Below are 11,974 nucleotides of genomic sequence, written 5' to 3'. Positions count from 1 at the left end.
CAATATATATTATGGGCGTATGTAACAGTTACAGATAATATATATTATAGGCGTATGTAACAGTTACAGATAATATATATTATAGGCGTATGTAACAGTTACAGATAATATATATTATAGGCGTATATAACAGTTACAGATAATATATGTTATAGGCGTATGTAACAGTTACAGATAATATATATTATAGGCGTATGTAACAGTTACAGATAATATATATTATAGGCGTATATAACAGTTACAGATAATATATATTATAGGCGTATGTAACAGTTACAGATAATATATATTATAGGCGTATATAACAGTTACAGATAATATATGTTATAGGCGTATGTAACAGTTACAGATAATATATATTATAGGCGTATGTAACAGTTACAGATAATATATATTATAGGCGTATATAACAGTTACAGATAATATATATTATAGGCGTATGTAACAGTTACAGATAATATATATTATAGGCGTATGTAACAGTTACAGATAATATATATTATAGGCGTATGTAACAGTTACAGATAATATATGTTATAGGCGTATGTAACAGTTACAGATAATATATATTATAGGCGTATGTAACAGTTACAGATAATATATGTTATAGGCGTATAATATATATTATAGGCGTATGTAACAGTTACAGATAATATATATTATGGGCGTATGTAACAGTTACAGATAATATATATTATAGGTGTATGTAACAGTTACAGATAATATATATTATAGGCGTATGTAACAGTTACAGATAATATATATTATAGGCGTATGTAACAGTTACAGATAATATATATTATAGGCGTATGTAACAGTTACAGATAATATATATTATAGGCGTATGTAACAGTTACAGATAATATATATTATAGGCGTATGTAACAGTGACAGATAATATATGTTATAGGCGTATAATATATATTATAGGCATATGTAACAGTTACAGATAATATATATTATGGGCGTATGTAACAGTTACAGATAATATATATTATAGGTGTATGTAACAGTTACAGATAATATATATTATAGGCGTATGTAACAGTTACAGATAATATATATTATAGGCGTATGTAACAGTTACAGATAATATATATTATAGGCGTATGTAACAGTTACAGATAATATATATTATAGGCGTATATGACACAGTTACAGATAATATATATTATAGGCGTGTGTAACAGTTACAGATAATATATATTATAGGCGTATGTAACAGTTACAGATAATATATATTATAGGCGTATGTAACAGTTACAGATAATATATATTATAGGCGTATGTAACAGTTACAGATAATATATATTATAGGCGTATGTAACAGTTACAGATAATATATATTATAGGCGTATGTAACAGTTACAGATAATATATGTTATAGGCGTATGTAACAGTTACAGATAATATATATTATAGGCGTATGTAACAGTTACAGATAATATATATTATAGGCGTATGTAACAGTTACAGATAATATATATTATAGGCGTGTGTAACAGTTACAGATAATATATGTTATAGGCGTATGTAACAGTTACAGATAATATATATTATAGGCGTATGTAACAGTTACAGATAATATATATTATAGGCGTATGTAACAGTTACAGATAATATATGTTATAGGCGTATGTAACAGTTACAGATAATATATATTATAGGCGTATGTAACAGTTACAGATAATATATGTTATAGGCGTATGTAACAGTTACAGATAATATATATTATAGGCGTATGTAACAGTTACAGATAATATATGTTATAGGCGTGTGTAACAGTTACAGACCAGGTTAAAATGTGAGCCAGCTTTAGTTATGAAAGAACTTAGCCTGGTGGCGGCTGTGAGAGTCTCCGGCAGACTGTTCCAGTTTTGGGGTGCACGGTAAGAGGAGGAGCGGCCGGATACTTTGCTGAACCTTGGGACCATGAACAGTCTTTTGGAGTCAGAACTCAGATGATAGGTGCTGCGTGTGGTGTGAGGAGCTTGTTCAGCACATATTGTTTGTAAGCAGTAGCGCTTCCAGCACTTTCCTTTTTGTCGTACCTCCTAACGGGATGACAAACCCCAGGGCCTCCCCCCCACAAACCCAGAGACTCACGGGTCGGACGGCGGCGTAGACCAGCTGGGGAGGAACAGTGATGTTGAGTACAGCGCCGTGGGCGTCGTCACCCTCCGACGTGGCGCTGGGGGCGTTGGTCACCGTCACCTGAAGGTTCAACTTGTTCACGTCGGGGTTGTAACGCAGGATCTGGGTCCCGTTCACTCTGCGGGGAGGGGGGGGGGGTCAGAGGTCACAGGGCTGAGAGAGGTTATATGGGGTAATAGGAGGAGTTATAGGGAGGGGGTATATGGGGTAATAGGAGGAGTTATAGGGAGGGGTTATATGGGGTAATAGGAGGAGTTATAGGGAGGGGTATATGGGGTAATAGGAGGAGTTATAGGGAGCGGGTATATGGGGTAATAGGATGAGTTATAGGGAGGGGGTATATGGGGTAATAGGAGGAGTTACAGGGAGGGTTATATGGGGTAATAGGAGGAGTTAAAGGGAGCGGGTATATGTGGTAATAGGAGGAGTTATAGGGAGGGGCTATATGGGGTAATAGGAGGAGTTATAGGGAGGGGTTATATGGGGTAATAGGAGGAGTTATAGGGAGCGGGTATATGAGGTAATAGGAGGAGTTATAGGGAGCGGTTATATGGGGTAATAGGAGGGGTTATAGGGAGCGGTTATATGAGGTAATAGGAGGAGTTATAGGGAGCGGGTATATGGGGTAATAGGAGGGGTTATAGGAAGGGGTTATATGGGGTAATAAGAGGAGTTATAGGGAGGGGGTATATGAGGGTGCTAAGCCTTAGCGTGCCTGTACTCCCATGGATATGTCTGGGTTGGGGTATATAGGGTGTGTACCTCGGGAGCGGGTCCTGGCTTTCCCATAGGTACTCGTACTGAATGTGTAAGTTGCTGTTACAGACGTTATCCGTCCCGCACTCCTTCTGGAAGTGGATCTGTAATACACAGCGTTATCTCGTGTCCCGTAACCCCTTCCCTGCCAGGGAAAGAGGGCCCACAATTCTCCCCCTAATTTACACTGTGTCTCCCCCCTGCCAGGAAATATTTGAACCCCTAATTAATAAATCTAATCACGGACATGCACACTCACACTCAAACAACTTCGCTCACATTCTCCCTCGTTTCACGCTCTCTCCTCCGTCTTATACATGCTCCCCCAGCCTCGCGCACACACGCCCCCCCAGCCTCGCACACACAAACACTCCCCCAGCCTCGCACACACACACTCCCCCAGCATCGCACACACACGCTCCCCCAGCCTCGCACACACACGCCCCCCAGCCTCGCACACATTCCCCCAGCCTCACACAAACTCCCCCAGCCTCACACACACTCCCCCAGCCTCGCACACTCCCCCAGCCTCGCACACACACTCTCCCCCAGCCTCGCACACACACTCCCCAGCCTCACACACACACTCCCCCAGCCTCACACACACTCCCCCAGCCTCGCACAGACACACTCCCCAGCCTCGCACACACACGCTCCCCCAGCCTCGCACACACACGCTCCCCCAGCCTCACACACACACTCCCCCATCCTCACACACACTCCCCCAGCCTCGCACAGACACACTCCCCAGCCTCGCACACACACGCTCCCCCAGCCTCGCACACACACGCTCCCCCAGCCTCGCACACACACGCTCCCCCACCCTCGCACACACACGCTCCCCCAGCCTCGCACACACACGCTCCCCCAGCCTCACACACACACTCCCCCAGCCTCACACACACTACCCCAGTCTCGCACAGACACACTCCCCAGCCTCGCACACACACGCTCCCCCAGCCTCGCACACACACGCTCCCCCAGCCTCGCACACACACGCTCCCCCACCCTCGCACACACACGCTCCCCCAGCCTCGCACACACACGCTCCCCCAGCTTCGCACACACACGCTCCCCCAGCCTCGCACACACACTCCCCCAGTCTCGCGCACACACACACACACACACTCCCCCAGCCTTGCACACACACACTCCCCCAGCCTCGCACACACACTCCCGCAGCCTCGCACACATGCTCCCTCAGCCTCACACACACTCCCCCAGCCTCGCACACACACTCCCGCAGCCTCGCACACACACTCCACCAGCCTCACACACACTCCCCCAGCCTCACACACACTCCCCCAGCCTCACACACACTCCCCCAGCCTCACACACACTCCCCCAGCCTCGCACACACTCCCCCAGCCTCGCACACATTCCCCCAGCCTCACACACACTCCCCCAGCCTCACACAAACTCCCCCAGCCTCACACACACTCCCCCAGCCTCGCACACTCCCCCAGCCTCGCACACACTCCCCCAGCCTCGCACACACTCCCCCAGCCTCGCACACACTCCCCCAGCCTCGCACACACTCCCCCAGCCTCGCACACACTCCCCCAGCCTCGCACACACTCCCCCAGCCTCGCACACACTCCCCCAGCCTCGCACACACTCCCCCAGCCTCGCCCACACACTCTCCCAGCCTCGCACACACTCCCCCAGCCTCACACACACTCCCCCAGCCTCACACACACTCCCCCAGCCTCGCACACACTCCCCCAGCCTCGCACACACACTCACACTCACCTCCACCTCCTGGTAGCTGCTCTGGTCCTGGCTGAGCACAGGGTAATTATCCAGCGACCTCACGGCGGACCGACCCCTCGCCTCCCGCTCCACGATGGAGTAATTGAGGGCGAGACGGACTGGGTGCAGCTTGTCCCGGATATTATCCTGGGGGGGGGGGGGGAAGAGAGGAGGCCGCGTTACCCCCCCGAGAGGGGAGACCCCCTCACAGAGTAAACATAACACAGATACGGTAATACGGACCACCAACATCTCCAAGTATGCTAGAAATAAGCTCAATGTAAGGGCCGGCAGTGTACCGGGGCGCGGTGAGGGGCAGCATAGCAAGCGCCCAGCATGGAGACGGAGTATTGGAGTATTGGAGTATTGCCTTGGTACGGCTCCGGGCCCTTGATGCGTGGGATTTCGGCACAGCGCTGGAGTATTGGAGTATTGTCTGGGTAAGGCTCCGGTCCCTTGATGCGTGGGATTTCGGCACGGCGCTGGAGTATAGGAGTATTGCCTGTTTTCTAGCATTTCGCTTAGTACTTATGCTTTTATCCTCACATTTCTTTTATTTTATGTATATTCATGTATGTCTCTTTAAGTTTTAGTGCCTTTGAGTTCTTCTCGCATGAGCATCGCAACAGATGACGCGTCTTCATCTCAGTATTTTCTGAATGGTTGCTGGTCGTGAGTTCATTTTTGGCGCGAATTTGGAGCCCTTTAAAGAGCGCGCACGGATGTGCTAGTTCCACGCTCCCAAAAGAAGCCTCACGGCAAAACAGCCGTCGGAGTGGAGCTGTGACATACCCTCACTACCCCCTGACCCGTGTGTATTGTGTGAAGTGTCACGTCCTTGTGTATCTTCACTCACCATATTATTGATACTGGGATGTCTGACGCTGGACAGCGCCGGAGTATTGGAGTATTGCCTGGGTACGGCTCCGGCCTCTTGATGCGTGGGATTTCGGCACAGCGCCGGAGTATTAGAGTATTGCCTGGGTACGGCTCCGGTCCCTTGATGCGTGGGATTTCGGCACAGCGCTGGAGTATTAGAGTATTGCCTGGGTACGGCTCCGGTCCCTTGATGCGTGGGATTTCGGCACAGCGCTGGAGTATTGGAGTATTGCCTGGGTACGGCTCCGGTCCCTTGATGCGCGGGATTTCGGCACAGCGCCGGAGTATTAGAGTATTGCCTGGGTACGGCTCCGGGCCCTTGATGCGTGGGATTTCGGCACAGCGCTGGAGTATTGGAGTATTGGAGTATTGCCTGGGTACGGCTCCGGGCCCTTGATGCGTGGGATTTCGGCACAGCGCCGGAGTATTAGAGTATTGCCTGGGTACGGCTCCGGGCCCTTGATGCGCGGGATTTCGGCACGGTGCTGGAGTATTGGAGTATTGCCGGGGTACGGCTCCGGTCCCTTGATGCGTGGGATTTCGGCACAGCGCGGGAGTATTGGAGTATTGCCTGGGTACGGCTCCGGCCTCTTGATGCGTGGGATTTCGGCACAGCGCGGGAGTATTGGAGTATTGCCTGGGTACGGCTCCGGTCCCTTGATGCGTGGGATTTCGGCACAGCGCCGGAGTATTGGAGTATTGCCTGGGTACGGCTCCGGGCCCTTGATGCGTGGGATTTCGGCACAGCGCCGGAGTATTAGAGTATTGCCTGGGTACGGCTCCGGGCCCTTGATGCGCGGGATTTCGGCACAGCGCTGGAGTATTGGAGTATTGCCTGGGTACGGCTCCGGTCCCTTGATGCGTGGGATTTCGGCACAGCGCCGGAGTATTAGAGTATTGCCTGGGTACGGCTCCGGGCCCTTGATGCGTGGGATTTCGGCACAGCGCTGGAGTATTGGAGTATTGGAGTATTGCCTGGGTACGGCTCCGGGCCCTTGATGCGTGGGATTTCGGCACAGCGCCGGAGTATTGGAGTATTGCCTGGGTACGGCTCCGGGCCCTTGATGCGTGGGATTTCGGCACAGCGCCGGAGTATTGGAGTATTGCCTGGGTACGGCTCCGGGCCCTTGATGCGTGGGATTTCGGCACGGTGCTGGAGTATTGGAGTATTGCCGGGGTACGGCTCCGGTCCCTTGATGCGTAGGATTTCGGCACAGCGCCGGAGTATTGGAGTATTGCCTGGGTACGGCTCCGGTCCCTTGATGCGTGGGATTTCGGCACAGCGCCGGAGTATTGGAGTATTGCCTGGGTACGGCTCCGGGCCCTTGATGCGTGGGATTTCGGCACAGCGCTGGAGTATTAGAGTATTGCCTGGGTACGGCTCCGGTCCCTTGATGCGTGGGATTTCGGCACAGCGCCGGAGTATTGGAGTATTGCCTGGGTACGGCTCCGGCCTCTTGATGCGTGGGATTTCGGCACAGCGCTGGAGTATTGGAGTATTGCCTGGGTACGGCTCCGGCCTCTTGATGCGCGGGATTTCGGCACAGCGCCGGAGTATTGGAGTATTGCCTGGGTACGGCTCCGGTCCCTTGATGCGTGGGATTTCGGCACAGCGCTGGAGTATTAGAGAATTGCCTGGGTACGGCTCCGGGCCCTTGATGCGTGGGATTTCGGCACAGCGCTGGAGTATTAGAGTATTGCCTGGGTACGGCTCCGGTCCCTTGATGCGTGGATTTCGGCACAGCGCCGGAGTATTAGAGTATTGCCTGGGTACGGCTCCGGGCCCTTGATGCGCGGGATTTCGGCACAGCGCTGGAGTATTGGAGTATTGCCTGGGTACGGCTCCGGTCCCTTGATGCGTGGGATTTCGGCACAGCGCTGGAGTATTGGAGTATTGCCTGGGTACGGCTCCGGGCCCTTGATGCGTGGGATTTCGGCACAGCGCTGGAGTATTGGAGTATTGCCTGGGTACGGCTCCGGGCCCTTGATGCGTGGGATTTCGGCACAGCGCTGGAGTATTAGAGTATTGCCTGGGTACGGCTCTGGGCCCTTGATGCGTGGGATTTCGGCACAGCGCCGGAGTATTGGAGTATTGCCTGGGTACGGCTCCGGTCCCTTGATGCGTGGGATTTCGACACAGCGCTGGAGTATTGGAGTATTGCCTGGGTACGGCTCCGGGCCCTTGATGCGTGGGATTTCGGCACAGCGCTGGAGTATTGGAGTATTGCCTGGGTACGGCTCCGGCACTTGATGCGTGGGATTTCGGCACAGCGCTGGAGTATTAGAGTATTGCCTGGGTACGGCTCCGGGCCCTTGATGCGTGGGATTTCGGCACAGCGCTGGAGTATTAGAGTATTGCCTGGGTATGGCGCCGGGCCCTTGATGCGTGGGATTTCGGCACAGCGCCGGAGTATTGGAGTATTGCCTGGGTACGGCTCCGGTCCCTTGATGCGTGGGATTTCGGCACAGCGCCGGAGTATTGGAGTATTGGAGTATTGCCTGGGTACGGCTCCGGTCCCTTGATGCGTGGGATTTCGGCACAGCGCTGGAGTATTAGAGTATTGCCTGGGTATGGCGCCGGGCCCTTGATGCGTGGGATTTCGGCACAGCGCCGGAGTATTGGAGTATTGCCTGGGTACGGCTCCGGGCCCTTGATGCGTGGGATTTCGGCACAGCGCTGGAGTATTGGAGTATTGCCTGGGTACGGCTCCGGGCCCTTGATGCGTGGGATTTCGGCACAGCGCCGGAGTATTGGAGTATTGCCTGGGTACGGCTCCGGGCCCTTGATGCGTGGGATTTCGGCACAGCGCTGGAGTATTGGAGTATTGCCTGGGTACGGCTCCGGGCCCTTGATGCGTGGGATTTCGGCACAGCGCTGGAGTATTGGAGTATTGCCTGGGTACGGCTCCGGTCCCTTGATGCGTGGGATTTCGGCACAGCGCTGGAGTACTAGAGTATTGCCTGGGTACGGCTCCGGTCCCTTGATGCGTGGGATTTCGGCACAGCGCTGGAGTACTAGAGTATTGCCTGGGTACGGCTCCGGGCCCTTGATGCGTGGGATTTCGGCACAGCGCTGGAGTATTGGAGTATTGCCTGGGTATGGCTCCGGGCCCTTGATGCGTGGGATTTCGGCACAGCGCCGGAGTATTGGAGTATTGCCTGGGTACGGCTCCGGGCCCTTGATGCGTGGGATTTCGGCACAGCGCTGGAGTATTGGAGTATTGCCTGGGTACGGCTCCGGGTCCTTGATGCGTGGGATTTCGGCACAGCACTGGAGTATTGGAGTATTGCCTGGGTATGGCTCCGGTCCCTTGATGCGTGGGATTTCGGCACAGCGCCGGAGTATTAGAGTATTGCCTGGGTATGGCTCCGGGCCCTTGATGCGTGGGATTTCGGCACAGCGCCGGAGTATTGGAGTATTGCCTGGGTACGGCTCCGGGCCCTTGATGCGCGGGATTTCGGCACAGCGCTGGAGTATTGGAGTATTAGAGTATTGCCTGGGTACGGCTCCGGGCCCTTGATGCGTGGGATTTCGGCACAGCGCCGGAGTATTGGAGTATTGCCTGGGTATGGCGCCGGGCCCTTGATGTGTGGGATTTCGGCACAGCGCCGGAGTATTGGAGTATTGCCTGGGTACGGCTCCGGGCCCTTGATGCGTGGGATTTCGGCACAGCGCTGGAGTATTAGAGTATTGCCGGGGTACGGCTCCAGGCCCTTGATGCGTGGGATTTCGGCACAGCGCCGGAGTATTGGAGTATTGCCTGGGTACGGCTCCGGTCCCTTGATGCGTGGGATTTCGGCACAGCACTGGAGTATTGGAGTATTGCCTGGGTATGGCTCCGGTCCCTTGATGCGTGGGATTTCGGCACAGCGCCGGAGTATTGGAGTATTGCCTGGGTACGGCTCCGGGCCCTTGATGCGTGGGATTTCGGCACAGCGCCGGAGTATTAGAGTATTGCCTGGGTACGGCTCCGGGCCCTTGATGCGTGGGATTTCGGCACAGCGCCGGAGTATTGGAGTATTGCCTGGGTACGGCTCCGGGCCCTTGATGCGCGGGATTTCGGCACAGCGCTGGAGTATTGGAGTATTGCCTGGGTACGGCTCCGGTCCCTTGATGCGTGGGATTTCGGCACAGCGCCGGAGTATTAGAGTATTGCCTGGGTATGGCTCCGGGCCCTTGATGCGTGGGATTTCGGCACAGCGCTGGAGTATTGGAGTATTGCCTGGGTACGGCTCCGGTCCCTTGATGCGTGGGATTTCGGCACAGCGCCGGAGTATTAGAGTATTGCCTGGGTACGGCTCCGGGCCCTTGATGCGTGGGATTTCGGCACAGCGCCGGAGTATTGGAGTATTGCCTGGGTACGGCTCCGGTCCCTTGATGCGTGGGATTTCGGCACAGCGCCGGAGTATTAGAGTATTGCCTGGGTATGGCTCCGGGCCCTTGATGCGCGGGATTTCGGCACGGTGCTGGAGTATTGGAGTATTGCCTGGGTACGGCTCCGGTCCCTTGATGCGTGGGATTTCGGCACAGCGCCGGAGTATTAGAGTATTGCCTGGGTACGGCTCCGGGCCCTTGATGCGTGGGATTTCGGCACAGCGCCGGAGTATTAGAGTATTGCCTGGGTACGGCTCCGGTCCCTTGATGTGTGGGATTTCGGCACAGCGCTGGAGTATTAGAGTATTGCCTGGGTACGGCTCCGGGCCCTTGATGCGTGGGATTTCGGCACAGCGCTGGAGTATTGGAGTATTGCCTGGGTACGGCTCCGGGCCCTTGATGCGTGGGATTTCGGCACAGCGCCGGAGTATTAGAGTATTGCCTGGGTACGGCTCCGGGCCCTTGATGCGTGGGATTTCGGCACAGCGCCGGAGTATTGGAGTATTGCCTGGGTACGGCTCCGGGCCCTTGATGCGCGGGATTTCAGCACAGCGCCGGAGTATTAGAGTATTGCCTGGGTACGGCTCCGGTCCCTTGATGCGTGGGATTTCGGCACAGCGCCGGAGTATTGGAGTATTGCCTGGGTACGGCTCCGGGCCCTTGATGCGTGGGATTTCGGCACAGCGCCGGAGTATTGGAGTATTGCCTGGGTACGGCTCCGGGCCCTTGATGCGTGGGATTTCGGCACAGCGCCGGAGTATTAGAGTATTGCCTGGGTACGGCTCCGGGCCCTTGATGCGTGGGATTTCGGAACAGCGCTGGAGTATTGGAGTATTGCCTGGGTACAGCTCCGGGCCCTTGATGCGTGGGATTTCGGCACAGCGCTGGAGTATTGGAGTATTGCCTGGGTACGGCTCCGGGCCCTTGATGCGTGGGATTTCGGCACAGCGCTGGAGTATTGGAGTATTGCCTGGGTACGGCTCCGGGCCCTTGATGCGCGGGATTTCAGCACAGCGCTGGAGTATTGGAGTATTGCCTGGGTACGGCTCCGGTCCCTTGATGCGTGGGATTTCGGCACAGCGCCGGAGTATTGGAGTATTGCCTGGGTATGGCTCCGGGCCCTTGATGCGTGGGATTTCGGCACAGCGCTGGAGTATTGGAGTATTGCCTGGGTACGGCTCCAGGCCCTTGATGCGTGGGATTTCGGCACAGCGCTGGAGTATTGGAGTATTGCCTGGGTACGGCTCCAGGCCCTTGATGCGTGGGATTTCGGCACAGCGCTGGAGTATTGGAGTATTGCCTGGGTACGGCGCCAGGCCCTTGATGCGTGGGATTTCGGCACAGCGCCGGAGTATTGGAGTATTGCCTGGGTATGGCTCCGGGCCCTTGATGCGTGGGATTTCGGCACAGCGCTGGAGTATTGGAGTATTGCCTGGGTATGGCTCCGGGCCCTTGATGCGTGGGATTTCGGCACAGCGCTGGAGTATTGGAGTATTGCCTGGGTATGGCGCCGGGCCCTTGATGCGTGGGATTTCGGCACAGCGCTGGAGTATTGGAGTATTGCCTGGGTATGGCGCCGGGCCCTTGATGCGTGGGATTTCGGCACAGCGCCGGAGTATTGGAGTATTGCTTGGGTACGGCTCCGGTCCCTTGATGCGTGGGATTTCGGCACAGCGCCGGAGTATTAGAGTATTGCCTGGGTATGGCTCCGGGCCCTTGATGCGTGGGATTTCGGCACAGCGCTGGAGTATTAGAGTATTGCTTGGGTACGGCTCCGGTCCCTTGATGCGTGGGATTTCGGCACAGCGCCGGAGTATTAGAGTATTGCCTGGGTATGGCTCCGGGCCCTTGATGCGTGGGATTTCGGCACAGCGCTGGAGTATTGGAGTATTGCCTGGGTACGGCTCCGGGCCCTTGATGCGTGGGATTTCGGCACAGCGCCGGAGTATTGGAGTATTGCCTGGGTACGGCTCCGGGCCCTTGATGCGTGGGATTTCGGCACAGCGCTGGAGTATTAGAGTATTGCCTGGGTACGGCTCCGGGCCCTTGATGCGTGGG

The 11,974-nt window shown here is 54.2% G+C and overlaps 1 protein-coding gene across 4 annotated transcripts in view; it reads right to left on the bottom strand.

The window, feature by feature from the left end:
- Positions 1-1,729: 1,729 nt before the first annotated feature.
- ITGA3 (integrin subunit alpha 3) overlaps positions 1,730-11,974 on the bottom strand; it is a 71,568-nt gene continuing 61,323 nt past the window's right edge. For 3 of the 4 annotated variants that reach the window (XM_075580356.1, XM_075580355.1, XM_075580354.1), the window contains 3 exons: positions 4,663-4,809; positions 2,917-3,014; positions 1,730-2,272 (listed from right to left, as the gene is read on the bottom strand). In XM_075580356.1, coding sequence (XP_075436471.1) covers positions 1,996-2,272; positions 2,917-3,014; positions 4,663-4,809 — 522 coding nt within the window. In that variant the 3' untranslated portion in view covers positions 1,730-1,995. The remainder of the gene's footprint in view (positions 2,273-2,916; positions 3,015-4,662; positions 4,810-11,974) is intronic. The other variant, XM_075580353.1, reaches the window with a different exon arrangement.

Source organism: Ascaphus truei, chromosome 23 (assembly GCF_040206685.1).
Source record: "Ascaphus truei isolate aAscTru1 chromosome 23, aAscTru1.hap1, whole genome shotgun sequence".
Classification (NCBI taxonomy): domain Eukaryota; kingdom Metazoa; phylum Chordata; class Amphibia; order Anura; family Ascaphidae; genus Ascaphus; species Ascaphus truei.
This window is presented reverse-complemented; position numbering and strand designations above follow the sequence as displayed.